At 43.3% G+C, this 24,633-nt stretch overlaps 1 protein-coding gene across 4 annotated transcripts in view; it reads right to left on the bottom strand.

Moving 5' to 3' along the window:
• Positions 1–24,633, bottom strand: part of AGPAT3 (1-acylglycerol-3-phosphate O-acyltransferase 3) — a 110,613-nt gene that overhangs the window by 5,589 nt on the left and 80,391 nt on the right. For all 4 annotated transcript variants that reach the window (XM_081951342.1, XM_081951344.1, XM_081951343.1 and 1 more), the window contains exons 3-8: positions 14,973–15,142; positions 14,059–14,220; positions 12,162–12,315; positions 5,556–5,658; positions 3,694–3,769; positions 2,442–2,640 (exon numbers count right to left, since the gene is read on the bottom strand). In XM_081951342.1, the coding sequence (XP_081807468.1) occupies positions 2,442–2,640; positions 3,694–3,769; positions 5,556–5,658; positions 12,162–12,315; positions 14,059–14,220; positions 14,973–15,142 (864 nt within the window). The remainder of the gene's footprint in view (positions 1–2,441; positions 2,641–3,693; positions 3,770–5,555; positions 5,659–12,161; positions 12,316–14,058; positions 14,221–14,972; positions 15,143–24,633) is intronic.

Below are 24,633 nucleotides of genomic sequence, written 5' to 3'. Positions count from 1 at the left end.
CAGAAAATGTACGATTTGGAGACTGATGTGTAATGTCGCTTCATGGGGTGAAAGGAGTCAGGGCAGGGGTGTCAAACTCAGTTTCATTGAAGGCATTATGGTTGCCCTCAAAGGGCCAGTTGACTCACAGCAGCCAGGTGGATTTGGCTGAGTGGTCACAGCTGGGTGGTGGTGACTAGGTGAGCGTGGCCGGTGACTCGACGTAGGGACAACTCGGTGCACCACAAGCTCACTTCCCCAAACTGCTGGCAGCCAATCGTGTGTGTGTGTGTATGCACATGTGCCCCCCCCCCCCACACCACATTACAAGGTTGGGGACTTTTATCCCAGAGGAAGGAGAGGTCATTCTCCCCAAGCCCTGGTATGATTGGCAGTTTGCATGCTCAGCTGTGAATAAAGTCTCCAAGTCTGGAATGGTGTGTGTGTGTGCGCGCGCCCGCGCGCGCACAGCATGCCAAAGGAGACATTCATCTGCCAAACCCAGATACCATTGATATTTCCCTGTCCAGTGCCCCCTCCCAGCAAAGCAGGAGGAGGACGGTGATGCTGCTGCGTGTGGAAGCACGTAGGAGCAAGTTTGCAGGAAGCAGTTTCCTCCGAGTCCAACTCCTGCCTTGATAGATCTCTGGAGCGTAAGAGGAGGAGGCAGGGGAGCAGCACTCCCTGATCCTGCACAAGGGAGGCTGGCCCTTCTCAAAAGGAGAATCCCTGTTTCCAATCGTGCATGGTAAGAATGCCTTCCTTTAGGCAGCTCCCCCACCACCACGTCCTCCTCTCCTGAGATCTGTCAAGACAGAGGTTGGACTCGGAGGAAACTGCTTCCTGCAAACTTGCTCCTCTGCGCTTCCACACGCAGCTGCGTCGTCCTCCACCTTGGGGGGGGGGCAAAGAAGGCTGGGAGGGGGGATCTGGAGGTCTCCAGGGGAGGAATGTGAGACCAAGCTGAGCACCAAAGCCTCAGCTATCAGAGGAGCATCACTGTCCCTCTCAGCCCACACGGAGGACCCCCAGTTAGTGGTGTGGGGTGCCCAGAGCCCTGGGCAGCAGACGGCAAGTGCTGAACCTGGCCCTCAAGCTCCCAGGGTACAGGACCATGCAGCCCAGCCCAGCTCCGCTTCCCTGAGGGGGCGCCCAGCCATGCTTACCTCCTCCTGGAGGCTGCTGCTGAGCTAGCTGTCCTTGGCCAGTTTGCTCATAGTGGGTGCAGGAGGGCAGAGTGCATGTGTCAGAGGGAGATCCATTCCCTCTCCATGCAAGGAGACCGGGCTTTGTAAGCAAAGCATCCTCAGTGATAGGATGGGAGACCACCAGGAAAAGCCAGGCCCGAGGGGGGGGGGCAAGGGGATGGCGTGAAAGCACAGGGCTGCTGGTGGGGAAGTGCTAAGGCAGGACTTCCCTCAGATATTCCCTCCCTCTCATTCTCATTCTAATCTCTCTCCCCCCTTCCTTCCTCCCTCCCTCCCTCCTCCTTCTCATTTAATCTCCTCCCTTCCTTCCTTCTTTCTTCTAATTTCATCTCCTTCTTTCCTTCTACCCACCCACCCAACCCTTCATCTATCTATTGTCTATCCGCTCTCCTTCCTTCCTCCCCCACCTCAGGAAGGGTCGAGGGGAGGAGGGGAGGAGGGGAGGATGGCAGCACAGCTGGTGGCTTTCTCATATGGGGCAGGGGATGGGAACCATTCCAGTGAAAGGGAAGTGTTTGCAGGCTCCAGGGTCAGCAGGTGAGGCCAGGAGGCAAGTGGGCCATGGAGGTGGCAGGGGCACTGATGGCAGCTGCTGCTGGGGCTCTACACACTGCTCTACTACAACTGGAACACGGTCAGCTTGCAGGGCAGACAGTGCTCATCACAGATCAGCTGCGCACCAGCCCCCGTGCACTCACCGCCTCCTGTGCAGACATCCAGGGGGAGTGCCCAGCTGGGCTGCGCCAGGGCCTCTCGCCATCTCCAGGACGGCCCCATGGGCCAGATCTAACCCCATTGTGGGGCAGGTCTGGTTCGCGGGCCTTGAGTTTGACACGTCTGGATTAGGGAGTAGCCTTTAACATGTACTGTATGTTCAGAATAAATGTGAACTATATATTGCACGTGAATTTGATGTAAGAAATAAAAGATAAAATAAGGAATAAAGTAGTCAGTTACAAATATAGCAACTGCTGTGCTCTAGTGAAAAGCCTCCTTTTCTCAAGATAATTTGCAATTAAAATTCTCAGGATTTTAAGCCAGAATTCTATGGCTATGCAGCTGGAAAGTATCAAGGTAGCTGGGCAAATATTAAATGCATTCAATTCTGTAAACAGCATTCTTCCCCATCCTGTCACTGAGCTGACTTGTACAAGTAACTTTTGAAGGAATTGGCCACTTAATAAAATCCAGACAACTGGCTACATGAACATTTTCAATTCCGCTTTTATAAGCCACTCTAGCCAATTCTATTACCTGCCCCAACAAAGCAGAGGAATGCAAGAATCAGAAGAGGGGATCCACTTGCAAAAATTCCAAAGCCAAACTTGAAAAGAGGAGACAGAAGAACAGCAGCCCAGAAGAGAAAGTTGAGGAGTGTCCATGGTCTTCTGGGAGGTTTAAATTGTTGCCCAGGAAATAAGCCTTCTTGATTATACTTCTCTTGTAAGGCATCCTTGAGGAGAGAAAGAAGTTTTGTTTAATGTTCTAATTACTTATGCTTTCTTCTGCATATCGGTAAATGTTGTTGATAGAATGGCAAGGACTGTTCCCCCAAAAGGAGAACAAGTGAAGACAAAAGATCTTTCTCTCTGTCCCAAAGGTGCCTTTTCAAAAGGCAACTGGACTTTCTTTGTTTTTGCTTGAAGATGTTTCATTTATCATCCAAGAAGCTTCTTCAGTTCTGTTTTCTTTTGAAAAAGCACCTTTGGGACAACCATGACTTGGATGAATGAGAAACTCTACAGACATCTCTCTCTCTCTCTCTCTCTCTCTCTCTCTCTCTCTCTCTCTCTCTCTCTCTCTCTCTCTCTCTCTCTCCCTCCCTCCCTCCCTCCCTCCCTCTCCCTCTCCCTCTCCCTCTCTCTCCCTCCCTCCCTCCCTCCCTCCCAATTCAATTTATAAACAAACATTCTGCCACCAGCAGCAATCAAATGATTTCAGGAAGTCTAGACAAAGAGTATGAACATCCAACACACAGGAATATGTTTGGAGAATCATTTTTCTCCAACACTTTTCTACTTAAAACTGAAGATAAACTGTCCCAAATTAGATATAGGCTTAGATACTGAAACATCAAAAAAGAAGAAAAGTAACAGGTGCAATTCCAGCTTTTAAAATATTTTTTAAAGCTAACTGTAGTCATTGGAGCAAATCAGTTTAGGAGCATCTTTCTAAGGAAATACACAGATATGATAGCAGAACAATTTTATTAACTCTCTTTCATAACTTCATAAATAATCATGTAAGATCTTTATTACAGAGCTCTCCCATTGCACTTAAAAGAGAAAAATGCTTGGATTTATCAATACTATTTATTCTAAAATAGTTGTTCTATTAGCACATATCTCTGCAAGTTTTTAAATGCAAAAAACCTCATTTATGCAAACAACCCATAAGCCATGGTGGCAGAGTGATTAGAATGCAGTACTGCAGGCTACTTCTGCGACTGCTGGCTACCAGCAGCACTGTGAAGCAGTATAAAAGTCTAAGTGCTATTGCTATCTACCTTTTCCTGATAAAGTGTATGAAGCCACTTGGCTGCTTCTTTTTCATCCGAAGGAATATCTTCTAAAGGAAACCTCCTAGGTTACAGAAAAAAAGGTTCAATAAAGATTTTTTATTAGAGTGACAATAATTACAATATGAAAATATCTTCAGAATTAAAAGATGTTAACATTGTTCTCTCCTTACCAGACCTTTATATCCTATAATAATGCATTTTATGACTGTACCCTTGCATTGTAAATAGGTAGAACACGTGACATATGAAAAATGTAGCAGTAATTCAATATAGCCATCGCTTAGATTGCACTTGAGTATATATTAACTTTTTTCTTTTTGTGTATCTTCAAAATAAAAAAAACGTTTTTGCAGATGGGCAAAAATGCCATTCTTACACTCTTGAGCAATAACTGTAAAATCTGAAACAATGGCTTAACCTCAGAAATTCTCATTTCAAAAATGAAAACAAGTGAATTATATTTACTGAATTGATGAAGTAATGTTTTATATCTCCTATGCCAAGAACCTATGTCCTCTGATTTTACTGACAATCTAACATCGGAAGATGAAATGCCATGGGTACAAAACTGAGTTCTAAGCAGCGTTGAAATCTTGACTTTACCATGAATTCTTGCACAAGCAGCAAATAAGAACAATTTGCATAACAAAGAACCCCAACAATGAAGTAATCTGGGATACCACCCTCCCAAACCTGTTTAGGTGAACTTCCAATCATTGCATGTGGTCTTGTGCTTGAAATGCTCCTGGCAGAGTGGCCCTATGGAGTGAAACCGAGTGACCATTTTGCTAAATTTTCTGCACAGCCTCTGTAACATTTTATGTATTAAATTAACCTTACAAAAATGTACTTAGGCTGCAACCCTATGCATACTTACCTGGGAATAAAACCCTCTGAACAGAATGGAACTTACTACTGGGTAAACATATATAGGATTGCACTGTTTATTCATAGTTATGTAGAAGGTTGCCGAAAGGTTGTACAAGTCTGAGCATGGCCATCCATTGAATATTTTGCTTGTAGAATATCCACACTGAACCTAAATGGCTACAAAAGTGGCATACATCTGTAATCTTCAGTATGATATATGGCTACACTATTAGTTTTCCCTTGCTGGACAATACTGATCCTACTCCTACTCTCTAAATAGAGAGAGCTATTTAGAGCTCTCTAAATGATCTCTCAGTGCAAACTGTGTGGTCACATCCTGCAATAGATTTGCCACTAGATGGAGCCGATAGCAAAGATCATATAAGGAACATTTTTCTTATCTGAAGCCAATCCTGAACATGGAAAACAGCATTTGCCTCATGCAGCAATGTGAAATGTGTTTTCTGTAAAATGGATTGCATTGATTTAAATTTCCCTAATCTATGGCAGCACAGGCAACATCTGCCAGATGTTCATCTCATTCAAATGAATTCAAAGACTTAACTAAGCTCCTTATTGCTTTCTTAAAAATAGAAAGAAAGAAAAAAAATGGAGGCTGAATATGGTTGCAAGGGAGTGTATTCTACAGATTGGGAACAACACCGGAGAAGGCCTCTTCCATTTTTCCAAGATGTTTATTTTATATGACATATTTTTGAAGTTTTGAAAGTTGTATATCTAGGGACCATGAGTTTTCATATTAAACCTGAAGTCAAGTGAAACAACAGAGAGTAAATTACCACATTTTAAAGAGCCACATATTTGCTTCTATCCACTAATATTAATAGTCAAACAAGTCTGTTCCAAACTAAATCTGAAAATCTAAAGATGGGAAAGTATAGAGGTGGGTGTCCATTTTATTGCAATCATTGGACACAGTGGCAGCTCTCAGCTGCAAACCATGCTCACGCACTCACCTGACACACATATCTGCTTCATATTTCTTTCCATAAAGAATTCCTAACAAGGATGGATTTTTGTTTCCTCGGAAGTTTAATGTTACATCATACACTGCTGAAACTAACACAAGAAAGATAACATTATTGCTTCAACATTCAAATAGCTGGAATTCAACCGTTATTCATTATATTAAAAGGCACACAAATATATATTAGGACTAGTATATCTATATTTCAGAATAATGGCTGCTAGTGGCAGCAAAGTGTTTTAGTGATCATGCAACCCAGCTGTGATAGCTCTAGAATTACATCCGTGGGTATACCTGAATCTGGAAGCCCACCATGCTCTAAATGTAGCGTGGACAGATTGTGTCAGGCAGATTATGTAAAATCTTGCATAATCATCTCAACACAAGGTTAGTGTTATGGTTATAGATTCCAGGGTATCTACAATGTAATAACTTATGTATTAGTTCCTGTTCTTTTACTAGATTCAGATACCATGTTTCCCCCAAAATAAGACAGGTTCTTATTTTCTTTTGACCCCCAAAATAAGCACTTGGCCTTATTTTCGGGGAGGTCTTATTATTTTTGAGGTGCAGGAGGTGGCAAGCATGGTCACCTCATGGCTGCTGCTGTGCTGCGGTGCTGCGGCAGTGCAACACAGCCGCTTGTCAGCTGTTCGCCCCTGAGACCGTGCATTCACTTCCAGCCATGCTTCCCGGGACTCTGCACCATGGCATTGGCCCAGCCATGCCGTTGCAACCATCGCCTCCCAGTTTTTCATGCCGGCTGCGTACCTCATTGCCTGCCCGTGATGCTCGTGGCCAGACCTAGTCAGGAGAGTGGCTTGCTGAGGAGCAGCTGGCCAGCGCTACCTGATGTGTCCTGCCGCCTCTTGGAGCAGAACTCTGCAAGGCTTGTTGTGCCACTGCATGCACAAACGGCAGCACCACTGCGAGCTTCATCATACCGGCACAGCTGGTGTCCTGCCGCTCACGGCTGCGCCAGTTTGTCAAACCTCACGGCGGTGCTGCCATTTGTGCATGCAACAGCACAACAAGCCTTGCAGAGTCCTGCTTCAAGAGGCAGTGGCGGCGTGATGAGTCTCACAAAGACTCATTTCTGGCAACTTCCATGACTTCACAGACGCGACCTGTTGCTCTTCGCGCTGTGCTGCTGCCCAGCATCTGGAGCAACCAAAGGTGGGAATCTCCCTGGTATTCTTGGCACTTGCCCACCTCCCATCCATCCATCCATCCATCTCCCTCACCTGCAAACTCCTGCCCTGCTCCCGCCTCTCCGCTGGGCAACCCCTGGGAACCCCAGACACCGTGCTCATCACCCTCCAGACTTGCTGCACTCAAGGAATGGTGCAAACCTACCACCCTTTTCCTCGCTCCCCCCACCCTTTTTCCTCCCAGTCATTGCTTTGATGTGTGCCCAAAGCCCATGCCCATCCAGCTCCCTTTTCCACAGCGCTCCCTTTGTTCCCTGCAGAACTTCCATCAACTCTCCACGTCTACGTTCTCCCAGCCCTGCTCCCGGCTCTCCAGGAGCCTGCTTGCAAGAGAGCAGCCGCTCGGCACCTCTTGCCATGTGGTGCCTGCCCAGCGGACAACCACCACCCCCGCCCAGGCAGAGTGCAGACCAAGCGGTATTCCAGGATCACGACTTTTTTTTTAAATAACATTTTTATTTATAAACAAACAAGACATATAACATAAAAACATCTTCAATTATGTACAGTGTGTCGATTGGTTACAAGGTTTTTGTGCGTCCTTTCCATAGTCATCAGCTTAAACTTTATCTAAAGTCACATGTCATCAATCAAATATATTTGTATACATTATTATTATAGTACTTCATTTGTTTGATTATCACTATTGTTGCTTCATTTTAAACAAGGTATTTTAAATATAAATTCATTTATAATAGTTCATTATATATCATCTTCAATATATCCAATAATAAAGTATTTTTAACATCCTATTTTAAATCATTCTATTATTTTAGTATTGGTAACATTCTCTAATAATTTCCAATTCCATGTTTTTCCCCATTATTAATATCATCAATATATATGTATACAATTATTATAATTATTATAAATATAATTAATTATTATTCATTGAGTATAGCTATTATTACATTCTTTTTATGTGAGGTATAACTAAATTATAAGTAAATCTATATTATGGCATTTCATTACATCGTCCTAAAATCATCCAATGATATTATATCTTTCTATTCTATTCTATATAAAATTGTTTATCTTTTATAAAAAGCTTTTCAACCTCATCTCCATAGTCCCACTTGCAATTTTATATAAAATTTCATATTATCAATCTAGTATATATAAATGCATTATTATCATTGTTAATCATTTATTTGACTATAACTATTATTACTTTATCTTATACATAATACTCAAAGTTTAACTAAATTTAACTTGATTTTATTATAACATTTCATATCATCCTGTATCCTTCCAGTAGTAGTGCAGTCCAATATCTCTTGCCATTTGTAGAATCTGTATTCTAAGTGTTTTCTTGATACGTCTTATGTGGACTACTCTTAGCAACTTGTTGTTCATTCCATATCTTATAGAGAGTTGAAACCCTCCATCTGTTCCTTCCATCATCTTGCCTTTGGTTATCACTGGTCTTCTGCCAAAATTGCTCTCATTGTTTCTGCCAAATTTTCTCCCCTTTCTTCATCTATATTTTGAAGTCTGGGATAGAGTTCGAGTTCGTCGATCTCTCCTTTCAGTAATTCACACATATCTTTTCCCTCCACTCTTGGTTTGCTATCAATGTCAACAATTTCCTTATCACTTTATTCATATTTCTCTGCAGGTTTTTGAACTCTGTCCTCAAATTTCATCGTTTTGTAAATATTCTCAACTCTTCCCTCCATTCTTTCTATTTTTTGTTCTATAATCTCAAATCTCTTATCAATTCTCTTTGTGCTTATTAGAACTTTTTGAATTTCTAACATAATTATTTGCAATGTTAATTCCTTTTCTTCTTCATGTTGCACCATTTTTCCAGGTTGTAAGCACTGCCACTAAACCATCCAAGGCTTATTGTTAAATTTCAAACAAATTCACTATAATCTTTCAAGTCCAGGCTTTCTCTTTACTCCAGTCCAGGTAGTGATAATACTCCAAAAGAGCACCTGTATAAACATAATTGTGCTCTTCCTACTGTTCCTTTCAGTAAACCAAGTCAAGGACTTCAAGATATAAAATATAAATCAAATGTTCATAGGAATTAGTGTTTCCAAGTCTCCAGCCTCTAAGTGGCAGTGTTACTTCTTTTTCTCCTGCTTTTAGCCCTTTCTTTGTTCCGAGCTTCAGAGAGAAAAATTTTTAAAGGGAAAATCCACCTGAACATTACCAAAAAGAAAGAGATTCTTGCTCCACAAATACAAAAAGTGAGGAAAAATAGAAGAAGAAGGAAGAGATTTAAAAAGTAAATCCAATTTAAAGTCCAATTTAAAAAGTCAGAGTCATTTGTAAGAATTCCATCCAAAAAAATAAAACAAAGGAAAGAAAGATAACACTCTAATTTTAATACATGTTTAATCCACCGCTTGCTCTCTTCTGTCTTGAATTTAAATTTTGCTCTAAATCTTTTTGGGTGTTCTCTTCTCCAATAGTAAAAATTATCTCACCAATTTCGACACACTCTTTTTCCTGCTCTGCTTCTGTTTCAGGGGTCTGTCCCAATCTTGTGCAGCCTCAATAGCTGCTTCTCTTATAGCCGGAGGAAAGAGCTTCTCCTGGATCAATCAGGGGCTTTGCGATGCCCCTGAGATCAGCAGGACGTGGCCTTCTCTATCACCGTCTCTTCGGGATTGTTTAGGTCCAAAAGGACCGTCCAGCAACATCGACAGCAATCCTGTCATGTTGTAGCGACATCAGCCCCGCCTCCTCAGGATCACAACTTTTCAGTAGCACACAAACTACATTGTCCAACAGTGGCTCTGAGGCAACTGAGCGTGTGGGGGGCTCGGGGGGGAAAGGGTAGTAGTAGTAGCAGAGGGGAGGGGGGAAAGCAGAGGAAAGGGTAGGTACCGCAAGGCAGGCGGGGCAAGTGATAAAAAGAGCCCACCTGACTAGAGCCGGGGGACTCAGCAACTACAAATGCTCATGTGACCAAAACACTGGCCTTAGAGCAGCCGCTTCTGATTGGACCCGGGCAGAGAGGTGTGTGTGCCTTGTGGACTTTTCGCTTCCATTCATGAAAAGTGTGAGTGGCTATAATGGAGAGCCGTGTGGTTTCCAAACATACAACTGAGCATAAGCGTCCACCCTGGCCCTGCGCCCGCCTTGTTTTGCTTCTCATTTCTGGCAGAGTTTGGGGGAAGAGAAAGAAAGACTTATATTGCTTCTGCTTTTGGCTCCTCCCTCTCTTTTTCCTCTCACTCATCCTCTCCCTCCATCATTTTCTCATTTCTCTCTCTCTCTCTCTCTCTCCTTCTTCTCTTTCTCTCTGTCTCCTTGTGGCTCTTCACTTATCCTTTCTTCCCCAAAGACAACACTGCCACAAGCTTTCGCCTTTGAAATGTGTTGCGCCTTTGAGGAAGCCGGGCAGCACTGGATTTGGGGGGGGGGGAGGCATCAGGACTGCTCCCTCCTCCTCAGCAAGTCGGGCCTGGAGGAGCATGATCCACCTCTGTGGCTTTCCCGAAGACAACCTCATGCGCCCCCCTGACTAGCTGTTTCGGGGCCGGGACGGCACACACAAGCAGAGTGGAGCATGATTGAAGAGGGTCCTCCGGGGAAGTTTTAAATCTCGCAGAGAGGACATTCGCTGCCCGAGGATGCTTTTCCATCCAAGCATCGCTCATCTGCAGGAATAAACAGCAGTAGGTAAGGAGTGGAGCTCAAGGTGCATCGGTGGGCCTCCCACTCTTTTTATGGTGGCCATTAGCATGATAGAAGGGGCATGATGGCTAGGGTTGTGAGGGTGGCCATTAGGTAAGGGAATGTGGGGTGTGTGGCTTATTTTAGCGCATGTGCTCAAAAGCCTGATTAGGCTTATTATCCAGGGAGGGGTCTTATTTTCAGGGAAACACGGTAATATCAAAACCACATCTGTCTACAGTAAGAGGTCTGAAGGTAATTTCAAACTTTGATTTGGATGCAGACTATAGAGTAATCCTTGATTTATGGCCATTTGTTCAGTGACCAAAATTATGACAGCACTGAAGAATGTTGGTATTATTGTTGGCCCTCAGAGTTCCAGCACGCCACAAAAAGTCCATGATGATGTCCCTATAACCCCATGGTGACATGATTATGGGCATTTGGCAACTAGTTCACACTTACAACCAGTTGCAGTGCTCCATGACCACATGATTGCCATTTGCAACCTTCCTTGTTGGCTTCCCGAGAAAGTCATTAGGAAAGTTGGCAGGGAATGTCGCAAGTTGCTGGGGTAAGTCTCCCCCACTGATGCATCTACTATGTGTGTGTATGTGTACAGTCAATAATTAGTCCATAAAATCCACTACGTACACAAAACAAGCTGATTAATTAGGTAAGCATATTGAACAAAATGGAGCACATCTTACATAATATTTGATAGAATTTGGCCAGAACCACTTGAGTCCAAAAGCAAATGTTGTAAATAAAAATGATCTAAATGACCAGGAAATTTAATTAAATGTGAAGTTAACAACTCGTGGTTGATATTAGCATGAATCAAACTGAATAGTAAGATGTATCTGGTGGTTTCAATGGCTGCTATGGAGCCAACAGAGCCGTTTAGCAGCACCCTACCCCACTGGTTAAAGGCCCTCCTAAGTTTGGGGATGGCAATTTGATTTGAATATGTAGCAGGTCTGAAAGGGACGTGAAGCCTATTTAAAAATAAAGTCTTTTGGGAGTTACATCAAATGTCATTTAAAATCAATGTCCTTAAGAACGCTTAATAGCTTCTATTGTATGCTTATGCCTTAGCAAGAAAGATTCCAGTTTCTCATGTATTGCTTTGGCCTCAAATAAAACCAAATCAGAAAGCACTTGGGGTGAGTGTTAGGAAGAAAAATACTTTAATACAATATGTTGAAATGTATATTCAAACATCGTATTTGGACTCACTGATGTCAACCTGTCTTTACTTTTCAATGTGAAAGACTAATGTAAAATAATATAATTGGTTCTCTATCAGAGAAAAGAAATGAAGTGAATTTCTAAACCCATTTAGCTTCACGATCCACAGTACTCCCTTAATGCTGCTGGCTGGAAGAATGAAGTTAAACATTTAAACCAACCGGAGTATTTAACCAGCCATATTTCCTATTTAACACCTTTTCCTATGTGGTACAACATGAACTTATATCTCACATGCATGCTGCAAGTGCAAATTACGCAATGTTTGAACACCAGCTTAGAAACGTAAAATGCTAAGTAGAACTATTAATTTCTCTGAATTAAAAAAGAAAACTAATAGAAGTATTGAGATTTATTTATATTATCAGTTCACCATTCAAATACTAAACATTGTATCAATACAGACATTGCATGTTGAAAAATTTAATGACTATCACAACAATTACGCTAAGAAACATAATATGGAATATTCACAAAGAGTGTAAGTGAAGCCAAGGTACCTGTTCCCCTGAGACATTGGACAGCAGTCGTAAAACCTTTGGTCCTGGGCAACAAGTGATGTTTGAGTTTAGGCAATCCTTTGGATTCAGCCACTTCCATACTGATACGATGCTTCGTTTCTGTAAATCGAGTTCCTTCACAGTATAATAGAAACTGTAGCACAGAAGGGGGTAGGTGGATGGAGAAATCTTGCATTATAGTACTGTTAAATTGTTTTACAGAAAGTTTTAGGGAATGAAGACAACTAAAATAAATATGGGTTTAAATCTGGGTCCAAAGTCTTTTGCCTTAGAATAAAGATTAGAGAACAAGCATAGCGTACAGCCTTTTACCCTGAAAGTTTCTCCTTGGGAAAAAAAAAACAATCCTGCTGCAAATATCTCTGCAGATTAAAGTTTCTCAATTTTGACAACTTCCAAGATGTGTGGACTTCCAGAATTTCCTAGCCAGAATACTGGCTAGGGAACTCTGGTAATTAAAGTACTCATATCTTTAAATTGCTACGGTTGAGGAACACTGCTGTAGATGTTGAAGGCATCTCATCTCCAGAGCTCCCCTTATTTCTAGAAATCCACCTTCATTAAACTATCACTCCCAAAACCAGCAGCAAAGTAGCAGCAGTTTGTCCCAAGCATATATATTGGAATCAGAACACAAACTTGCTCTGCAGTGTTGTTTCAAAGCCAACAATATTTTATTCCTCAAAATCACTATATTATTCATAAATTAGTGCTACCATCACTGGTCTGTTTTGCAACAGTTCAAATGAGAATTGCATGAAAGCAAAGTTTTGTGCTATGGTTGTCTGATTTTTCGAGCCCATATATGAACTAAATGTCCCTGCTCCTGTTGTTAAGTGTTCTGAAGCAGGGTTCTGCTTGGGTTGCCTTGAAGCCAGAAGCCGTCCTGTGAATAGGGTCCTCATTTGGACAGGGGCCCCAAATAGCACACAAAATTCTTTGTATTAAAAGAAAGGACAATGCAAGCTTGAGCCTCTGAAAGCCATGGAGATGGTTTGGCCAAAAATGGCCCTATTACTCTTTTTAGAGTGCTCTTATTGCAGTGATTCTCAACCTGTGGGTCGGGACCCTTTTGGGGGTCAAACGACCTTTTCACAGGGATCCCCTTAAACCATTGGAAAACACATATTTTCAAAAAAAAAAAAAAAACGGAAAACATAAAATAATTTTATGGTTGGAGGTCCCCACAAGATGAGGAACTGTATTAAAGGATCACGGCATTAGGAAGGTTGAGACCCAGTGTCTTATTGCATCTTAAAAGTGCACTTATTGTACCAATAAGTTATAGTTTGCTTCAGTTATGACTGATCTGCATATACTGTACATTACGTCTGTCTGTAAATGACTAACAACTAAATGTAAATGATATATCTTCTAAAAGCTATGGATTTAATTTAGTAATATTATACATCTATGTATGATGGGAAAAACCCTCTGGAATGACCTTCCCCTGACATTAGAATGACTACGGACCTCCGCTCCTTCCGTCAGAAACTTAAAACCCACCTGTTTCAGCTAGCCGGCCTGGCCTAATCCCAGCTTTCCCACCTCAGTTTTATTTTTAAATTTTTCTGATTGGTTTTATGGTCGAAGTTTTTAATTTTTATAAATTTGTACAGGGGCTATTTAATCTAATTTTAGCTATGTATACTATTGTTTGTATGGTTTTTTAATTTTATACCTGTACACCGCCCCGAGTCCCTTTGGGGAGAGGGGGCGGTCTAGAAATCTAAATAAATAAATAAATAAACAAATAAATAAAAACAGATTGGTATAAGGCCAATGTTAGATTTTATGAAAATATACTACACATATCTATACAAATCAATATTTTTCACCATCCATTAAAAGAGTTGATGTGCAGAACTTCACTTACCCACATATACTCGGGATAATCGGCTAGACGTTTCAGCCCTTCCATAACAGTGTCTCTATCTTCTTCCCATTTTCTTTTGCAAAAAACAATCTCTAAGAAGTACCATGTCCAGCCAATTATGGGCACAAACAATAGCTCTTTCTTTGCAAGAACTTTTGAACTCTAAAATAAACACAAACATTGTTTGTTCATCTGAAATATATCATTGGCAAATTGAAATGCTTTCAAACGTGTTCTGAAATAGCCTAAATAATTTCTATGAAATTATCTATTTCCTGTCCAAAAGCCTGTAGTGAAGGTCAGGTTGAGCTAATAACTGTCCCAAGAGCACCCAACAAATTCATAACAAGGTGTGACTTGGAAATTGCGCCTCCTTAACTTAACTACAAGGGACGTGATGGCTCAGTGGCTAAGACGCTGAGCTTGTCAATCAGAAAGGTTGGCGGTTCGGCAGTTTGATACCTAGCGCCTCCTAATGGAGTGAGCTCCTGTTACTTGTCCCAGAACTGCCAACCTAGCAGTTCTAAAGCATATAAAAATGCAAGTAGAACAATAGGGACCATCCTGGTGGTAAGGTAACAGCGTTCTGTGCACCTTCGGTGTTTAGTCATGCCAGCCACATGACCACGGAGTCATCTTTGGAAAGCGCTGGCTTTCCGGATTTGAAACGGAGATGAGCACCGCCCCCTAGAGTCGGGAACGACTAGCACATATGTGCGGGGGGGAACCTTTACCTTTTAACTTAACTACATTGGCTCTCTTAAATACAATCTATTTTAATTTAATTCAATAAGTTAGCACAAAATAAATACATCTAGCCTAACAGCTTCCTACTCTTGGATTTAAAAAGGAAAAACACAAAATGTCAAATTCCCCAATTCCAAAGAACAAAACCATACGTTAAGACTACTCACCCCTAACACACCAAACCGTTCTGTCATGGTCCAGCCACACAGAAAATCTATTTCAAAGTTGTGGTTGAGAATAATGATGACGTGTTCTTTTCCAAACTTATCAATTGTGGCCTGATCTGTGAATAAAGTGCAGTCTGTTCCAGACCACCATTCCAGCAACATCACTAACTCTAGATCACGGGAGAAAAAACAATATCAAGAATATTAGGTATGACAAAGCCTATATTCCAACTTGGTCTTTGCTTGGTTAGTAGATATTAATTCTACAATTGCATTACTTACAGAGGATAGAAGAAAGCAACATGTAGTCTACAAATCCTGATTTATCCTTGTGCAGACATAGGTGCATATTTTAGAACAGTATGTTTTCTTAATTTCAGCAATGCTTGAACATTTTAATTGAATAAAATTGACCAAGGTTTCCAATACATTTTAGCCCTAAACAAGAGCATCATTTTTATTAATAGGAAGAATATCGTTTTTCAAAAGCTCTTGTAACACCAGAGGCATAACGTTGGCAACTTGCCAGCTATTAAACACAGTTAAATCCATTCTGGCTTTTGCATAGGACTATACCTTTATTCTATCCTTCCTTCTTTCCATTCTGCAGCAAAATGTTTACTCTCTTGACATTTCTTACTAACATAATATACTTGCAGCAAAAATGAGAAGCAAAGCTGAAATGCTGACTTCCCTAGGATTAGAGAAAATAATGTATGCATGTGTGTGTGTGTGTGTGTGTGTGTGTGTGTGTGTGTGTTTTAGCCTACTTAATCATAATTCTTACAATATTTTTCCAGTACTAAACATTGGTCATTGTTGGTTGTAAATTGAATAAATGGTACATTATGTTCTACAAGAATTAGCCAGCTAATGTTTTAATAGAGTACAATTAAGGTACACTGTTATTAAGGTCAACCTTTAAGCTTCTTCATTTTAATACTTTGTTTAAATATTAATAGATTTAACTTTGTTCAATCTGCTGATTGGCAAGCCTAAAACAGAATTATTTAGTTGTCTGCCTAGGCAAAGCTTTTTGTTTTCAGTGCTATGGATCTCAAAAGCCATGAAACAGGACTTCAACATTGCTTTAACTGATACTTCTTAAAGGTATTATGATTGCCTTCTTTTAAAATTTGAGTTGAAATGGATACAGCCCACTAGTTCCTACTTTAGTGAGATATCCTGAAGGTCTTTTCTCTATTTATTTGGAAGTTTGGATCTAAAGGAGAAACTTGTACCTTAACTAATACTTGATAGCATATAAGGAGACCACTATTAATTACCTCTCCGTCTTAATGAATATCTGCAACAAATAATCACTTAGCAATTCAGATACACAAAGTAGATTTGCTATTTAAAAAAATGAACAAGAGGGTTAGAAAATTTGAGGTTTGCCATAATTGTTTCAGCTTCATTTGTTTAAATGTGAAGATACAACTTCTGCTTAAACATTTTTCAGAATAAGGTCAGGGTAATCAGAACCTTTTAAGCTAGCACTGCAGTACAAATATATTGTATAAAGATCTGAGATAGGCACCAGGGGGAGGTCAAGGTTGAAGGACAAGTAGTGTCACAATTAAATTGTTTCTTGGATTACCTAGTTAAATATATTACAATTCAAGAGTAGTTTTGTTTTTGGCATATTGAAAAAGCATGCTGCTTTTCTCAACATTTTTCAAAAAAATGAAAGGCATAGGAGTCCTCAAAAAGGTTTTTAAACTATTGATACAGTAACATACACAATATTTTTCATATGTTTGTTATACATTGCTGTGGTTCTTATGGCTGAAAACTGTGATTCAAAGGCATATATGACTTATTTAAAATGAGCGTTGGTTCTTATCTGATACGCCCATTCTCCGGACGGTGGAGACAGCAGCCAGGATGAGTTGTCTCTGTTCAGTGACCAATAGGACTGAGTCTACAGCTGTGACATCACGCTACCTCTGGTGACTCCTCCCAGCTTTAACGAAGGTAGATCTGTAGACTGATGCATTGTGTTAATCACGAAATCCCGATAAACACACTCTCCTCCAGCATACCCTGAACTATTCTGTAGGTAACTAAGCGGTAGAATCCTCTCTGAGGCTAGTCATCTATGGGGCGGGGCTGGCTGCTGTCTCCACCGTCTGGAGAACGGGCGTATCAGGTAAGAACCAACTCCCATTCTCCCAAGTTGGTGGAGACAGCAGCCAGGATGGGACATACCAAAGCTTGTCCATGTTTTTAAGGGTGGGTAGATGACTGGATCAAGGCCCTTCATTCTGTCCTGACCTGTTGGAGTACCCCACTTCCAAAGGCAGTGTCGGCTAGCTGTCTAGTCTATAATGGTTCACAAATAAGAGATGGTGAAGACCACGTAGCCGCCTTTCATATTTCCTCAACTGAGGCTTGAGTAGACCATGCTGCCGAGGTGGCTGTGCTTCTTGTTGAATGCGCTGTCACATGAGGATGGAGCGGTAAACCATGGGATCCATAGACCTTTAAGATGCAGGACCTGATCCAACGTCCAACAGACCTAGAGGAAACTCTGGCACCCATGTTAGTTTGATGAAAAGAAACAAACAAAGCCTCTGAGTGTCTGAAAGATGCAGTTCAAGAAATGTAGATGTGGAGTGCACGGCGCATGTCATGCTTGTGCCATTTATGCTCAGGTCTGTGGCTCGGGGAGGGACAGAAATAGGGCAGGACAATTTTCTGGGCCCTGTGAAACCTACTGTTGACTTTCGGGATGAATGCCGGATCAAGACGAAGCACCACCCTGTCCTCGTGGAAAATACAAAGGTCTTGCCTAATGGACAGGGCTGCAATTTCAGAGATGCGATGCACTGAGGTGATTGCCACCAAAAAGACGACCTTTAGGCACAAGTATCTCATGCAGATAGTGCAAAGAGGCTCAAAGGGAGGTCTGGTGAGAGCGTTCAGGACCTTGCCCAGGTCCCATGTGGGGAATCTGTGTATGGTGGGTGGACTGATGTTGGCCGCCCCCCGGAGGAAGCAAGCCACTAAGGGGTGGCAGGAGAGAGTCTCAAAAGACAGTGATATTAGGACCGACGTCAGTGCTGACACTTGCCTTTTTAGGGTGTTGACAGAAAGACCAGTGTCCACCCCTTGTTGGAGGAAGTCCAAAATTGAAGGGACCGATGCCATGGCTGGAATGATGTCACGGCTGACGCACCAGTTGTTGAAGGTCCTTCAGGTAGCGTCGTATATATGGTTGGTGGAGGCATGCCTGGAGGCTTGAAGAGTTTGTATGACCCCTGGAAAGAGGTTGGCCGCTGCTAGGGCCATCCGCTCAATCTCCAGGCGGTCAACTGCAACCAGTGTGGGTCCAGGTGGATGAGATAGCCCTGTGTTAGGATGGCCCTGAGTACGGGGATCTACTACGGATAGATTCACTAAGTCCGCGAACCACGGTCTGCACAGCCAGGAGGGGGGGCAGGAGAACGAACTCCGCCCGCTCCTCGATCATCTTGCAGATTACCTTCTGGACCAATGGAAGGAGGGGGAATGCATAGAGGAGACCCTCTGTCCACCTGCAATGGAGAGTATCCACCCCCACTGACCACGGGCCTGCATACTTGGTGAAGAAGGTGGGCAGCTTGTTGTTGAGGTGAGTCAAGAACAGGTCTATCACTGAAACACCGAACCTGTTGGTCAGTTCGAGGAACAGTTCTGGTGTTATACTCCATTCCGCATGATCCATTTGGGAGCGGCTTAGCCAATCCACTTGAACGTTGCCCATTCCGCTGATGTGTTCCGCACGGAAGATCAGCAGGTGCCCAGGCAATTCACCTCATCCATCAGAGCGCGGGACCGCGTGCCCCCTTGGCGGTTGATATGTGCCTTTGTAATTATGTTTTCCATGAGGACCAGTACATGGGAGTCTGTTACTAGTGCTCGGAACTGCTTGAGTGCAAGGCGGAAAGCTCACAGTTCGAGTCAGTTGATGTTGTGTTTTGTCTCCTGAGGAGACCAGGTGCCCTGTGCTATCTGAGTGTGGAGGTGGGCCCCCCAACCCACGACCCTGGTGTCCGTCGATATCGTTATGCGGTCTAGTTCCCTGAAGGAGAATCCCCTGGCAACCGCTGACGAGAGCCATCACCCCAGGGACCGGATTACCTCTTTTGGAATGGTGTCTCACCTTGTGGAGCAGCTCCTGTTGGCTCTCTGGTGTGGAAATAGGTATCACTGCAGGCTTTGATTGTGCAGCCAGGACCATGGGACAATGCCGAAACAGGAGATCTTTTTGCCCAGAAATTGGGAAAGTCAGAGAATGGATGTTCTGCGGCTCCGCTTCACTTGTTAGGCCATTTCCTGTAAGCTAGAGACACAGTCTGGAGAAAGAAAGACTGTGCCCTGCACCATGTCAATTATTGCGCCTAGGTGTAAACAGTCGTGTCGTGGGAACAAGGTGGCTTTTTTCCACGTTGATGGAGAAGCCATGGTCCCTGAGGGCTGAGAGAGTGGCCTTGAGATCCTTGCGTGCCTGATTTGCTGACCTGGACTGTATTAAGATGTCATCCAGGTAGCATTGCAGTCTGATGGGCAGGGCGCGAAGGTGGGCTGCCAATGCCACAGGGACCTTTGTAAATACCCTCAGTGTGGACGACAGGCCAAGTGAGAGGTCCCTGTACTGGTAATGCTGTGTTGTAGCAAAACCATAGGAATTGTCTGTGGGCAGGTAATATGGGAACGTGGAGGTATGTCTCCGTCAAGTCCACAGATGTCAGGTGGTCTCCCTCCCTGATCCCCTCTAGGATGGTTTGGAGGGAATGCACCTTGAACCTGCAATTTTACATACTGGTTCAAGGTTTTTAGGTTGAGAATTGCTCTCCAGTCCCCCGATGCCTTTGGGATGACAGCCATGAGTAAAACCCCTGACCTACCTGATCTGGAGAGACTGGTTGGATTGCCTGGATTTCTAGCAGGTATTGGAACGCTTGTTCCATCAAGAGTCTGTGAGGCGGCTCCCGAGAGATGGGGCAAGGTAGAAAGAACATCGGGGGAATGGAGAGGAATTCTAATGACAGGCCGAATTTGACTGTGTTTAATACCCACAGGCCCCCCAGTGATCGGCAAAGGCTGAGAGACGACCCTCAATCAGGAGATGGTCCAGACAGTCACTTCTGACGTCTGAACGGGCAGTTTCCTGCACCCTTGAAGGGCTTCTTAGGGGGGAAACGCTGACCTTCCCTCCCGAATCTGTCCTGCGACTGATAGGATTGCCTAGGGGCTGATTGGCATTGAGGATGGGAAGCATAGAACTCCCCATCTGATCCCCAAAAGACAGACTGACGGTAGAACGGAGAAGGTCTGGGTTCTGATTTGCAAAAAAGGGAAGGCAGACTTCTGAGTTTGTTGTGTGATTCGACCAGTAGGTGTTCTAGCGGAGCCCCAAAAAGTTTTCCCCCTGCAAATGGAGCTGATGCCAGTTTCCATTTAGCTCTGGCGTCCGCTTGCCATTGTTTCAGCCAGAGCAAGCTTCTAGTGGAAACTGAGGAAGCCATGGCCTTGGAAGCGAACCTGACTGAATTAAGGGATGCGTCTGCCATGAATTCCACTCTGGCTTTAATCTTATTGAGGTCCCTGTGAGATCTAGAGTCTGAAGGAGGAAGCTGTTCCTGGGTCTGTTTGCTCCAAAGGATAGCAGCTCTGCTAAAAAAGGAAGCACAGGTAGAGGTTCTGACCACCCAGGAGGCCACCTGATGTCTTTGGGTTTCAAGACTTCCTCCGGGGCCCCAGTCACTGCCGAAGGAGAGGACAAGGCAGCCACTGTAGGGTCTCTAGTAGCTTTGCTAGCTCTGGCCCTACATTGTAAAGTCTCTTGTCCAGAGAATGGGGGGGGGGGGGAATCCCAGGGATCCCCATTGGCTTTGGACCAAATCTACAAAAAGTTTAGTAGAAGGAATGACTTCCTTCTCTACTGTGGGCTCCAGAAAGAGGGGATGCACCAGAACCCCTTTCTCCAGGTCTGAAACGTGAGGGGGAGTTAATCCTACTTTAGCGATCTTTTTAACCTTAAGGAGAGGCTTAAATACTGCTGGTTTGAACAAGCCCACAAAGGTAGGTTGATCTGGGGTTAGGTCTTCAGCTTCCAACAAGTCAGAGTCTGACCACCTCTTCTTCTTCTACCCCCATTGAGGCCTGGTCAGAGCAGGTGGGAGCAGATTGCAAGGATGGGCTCTTGCTGGTCTGAGATTGCCTTGGTGATGGAACAGTTGGGGTAGGTGGGGCAGCAGGTCGTTGTTGGAGGCCAGCCACAATCCCCTGCCTGATAGCCTCAGATATAATGGAGGCCATGTCCAACCCTACTGCTGGCAAAGGGCCCTGTGCTAATGCAAGAGGGGGCCCAACCTCAGGTGAAGCTGAGTAGCTGGTAGTTCAGGAGATGGTTCCACAGGTCCTGAGCTGGGTTGGTTAGGTGACTCCTGTGACTCCCCTTCACTGTCCGTGGACAGGTCAGTAGGCCTGGGACTGTCTATAGGCAATGGGCCTGGCAGAAAAAGATGAGGGCTGACTGGGTGCACTGGAGTGGTCTGTGCCTATTGATTGGCTGCCAGGCGTTGCGCTTTGGCAAATTCCTTGTCCAGCTGGTGCTGGCTGCGATCCTCCGCCTGTCCAAAGGGCCTTGGTTGGCCCTTTGGACAGGACTCAGGCACTGCCCTTTTCCTGGCTGCTGGTATGCCAGAGGGCCCTATTTTTGGACTGTCAGGAGGGGATAAGTGTGGGCTCACCTGGTCCAGATCCCCCCTTGCCAGTGATGCCATAGTAATTGGTGGTTCAGGGACTCACCCCATTTGAACCGTTTGCAAAGCCTCTGCTGTGCATGGTGCCAAAACGAATGTCTTCGACTCATAAAATGGCCACCGGAACTTTTGGCATGAACCAAAATGGCCACCGGAGCGCTGGGTGATTCAAAATGGCCACTGAAGCTTTTTTTGTGTGTGTGCTAATTTGAAGGTTACAGTGGTTTGCAGGCGCCAGTGGCAAAATTCAGCCCAGCAGTAGCTGCGGAGAGGACAGAGGCCATTGGGTTACCGCCCATGGCTGATTTGATGCCGCAGAGCATTCCGGAACACACTCGTGGCGCCCGCAGTCCCAAGAGAGGCAGGGAATGAAATTTTAGCCAATTGAAAAAAAAAATGGAGTTCTGATGGAGAAAAACTGAAGTCAATTTAAATTGAAATCGGTAGCAGCCATGGGGGGGGGGGGTTTCCAGCCTCGCCTCAGGAGCTGGGGAGCAAGGGGGGTGCATAGTGCAGCAATCAGCTACCTGCACCTTCACTGAATGGATTCCGGAAGGAAGCAATTAATCAGAAGTAGCAGCTGAAGTGCTGGAGGTGAGAAGTTTGCTTCAATCTCTCTAATCCTCTTTAACTGATGAGCAGCAGCCTTTTGTAAGTTGTGGATTCAATCTATTTGAAGTTGGAAGATTGGAGGGGGGTTCTTTCATCCCCCCTCGGTTAAAGCGCCATTTGGACTATCTCTCAATCTCGGAATGGAGAGAGAGAGCAAAAGTTGAATCAGTCACTTGCACTAACTATGTGAGAAAGATTTATATCACAACTGCAAGAGGTGATTGCTGAGCTGTTTTTAAAACTTTATGTAAACTTTTGATGTTTTGCTCCCTGGTTCCCTATGAAAGGGGGAGCCAAGATGGCCTGCTTCCATCTTCTTCTTCGCACTAATAAATGAAATTTGCCTTTTGAAACTACCTTTGAAGAAATTCCTGACTTTATATTACTACTTCCCCTGAAGGACTCCTGGAGCTCCTCCTGTTATGTGGTCTTTCTGGATTTGGAATATTTGATTTTCTTCTTTTTTCTTTTTTTTTGCTTGGAACTGTGATTGAGGATTAACTTTCACTTTTGGACTTGCCTATCTTCTCGGACTCATCCAGCTGCACGCTCCACAGACGCCATTTCTTTTGCAAAAGATTTACAGTCATCTCTGAACTCAGACAAATGGGGCCCAGAAAACCACCTTCAGGCAAGGCAGCCTCGGCACCTGCCTCCTCTACATCCAACGCAACAACTCAACAGACAAAAATTCCATCATTTTTACAACAAGAAGGGACTGGAGAGAGTTCAAAAGATTTATCTGTTATCCAAATGCTCCAGGCTCTTATGAAAGGACAAAATGAGTTGAAAAAAGAGGTGGCAGATTTTAAAGAAGAGCTCAGAGGTGTACAGCAACAAACAACAGAAAATAAACAAAGAATCGGTGTGCTGGAGGAGGGTGCGGTTGGGCTGGGGGAGGAGGTACGGCAGTTCAGAAGGGGAATAGAGAATTGGAAAATGTTATGGTAAAGATAGAACTTGAAAGAATGTCCTTTTTTCTCAGATTCCAGAACCTACCGGAGAAAGAAGATGAAGATCTTAAGGATACTATGAGTACAATTTTAGCAGAATATATTAAGAGAGATAAAGAACAGTTGTGGTGGGATATGGATCTAAGACTCAGGTCACAAAAATAAATGTATTTGAAATATCATTGTAATTGTTGATATATTAGAAAGTGGCAAAAGAGATGATTGAACACATGGTTGATACAATGTATAACAAGACACTGTTTCTGCTTATCTTTTATCTTTTTTTTTCTTTTCTGTAAAAGTTGTGAGATTTAGAGAGACTTCTACCTCTAGCACGATGGAGCTGCCAAAATTTTTGTCTATTCACTTACCCTTTCCCATAAATGTTTAAAAATTAATAAAATTCTTTTTTTAAAAAAAAGAAATTCAGAATTAAACCTGATTATCTAACTAAATTGGAGGAGAGTTAAAGAAATGCATCCAGTCCCGATCGGACTGAGTCTAAAGCTGGGAGGAGTCACCAGAGGTAGTGTGATGTCACAGCTGTAGACCTATTGGTCATTGGACAGAGACAACCCATCCTGGCTGCTATCTCCACCAACTGGGGAGAAATCGAATCTATTTATTACTTTTTGCAATAAAGTCTGGGAGAAAACAATTAGTAGGATAAATACTAAAAATATACTAGTAATCCAAAAGGTTGCGGGAACGGACACTGATGCCAAGAGGGGAAAGCTAATAAGATAAATGGATTTTAAATTTTTAATAACTTCAGAAAGAAACATATTTTCTTCTCCAGTGATTACCAAGGATGATAGTGGATGGAATTAAAAGCAGCATAAGAGAAGGAATTTCTGATACTCCCTTGAAAAATCTCCTGAATGGCAACATAAAATATCTAGGCTATCAGGGCAGATGAGGTATTATGTGTGGAGGGGGGGATTGAAAACGGGTGAGAAAGGGAAGACGCTAACCACTCCACAAGGGGTGCTTTTTAGGTATTGAAAGAGTGGGAATTCTGAGTTCCTTCTCCACCTACTATTTCCTATACATCCCAGCAGCTTCCATACCTACAACTACAAGACTTGGAAAATCAGAAAGAGGTATTTTGTGTTTATGTCCATGCATAAATAATTCAGACACCACTTCTTGAGATAAACCATAGATAATCCCTGAGGTCTAATACTTGTGTGTGCAAATACATTTCTAAAGCACAATCCTTTATTTTGCTCCAAAAAAGAATCTTCTACAGCAGGGGTGGAGAACTATGGGCCTTTTATGACTAGTGGGCTTCAATTCCCAGAATTCCTGATTGAGTCATGCAGGTTCAGGAATTCTGGGAGT

Source organism: Natrix helvetica (assembly GCF_964273705.1).
Source record: "Natrix helvetica genome assembly, chromosome: 4".
Classification (NCBI taxonomy): domain Eukaryota; kingdom Metazoa; phylum Chordata; class Lepidosauria; order Squamata; family Natricidae; genus Natrix; species Natrix helvetica.
Note: the sequence above shows the minus strand (reverse complement) of the source record. Positions and strands in the feature narration are given on the sequence as shown.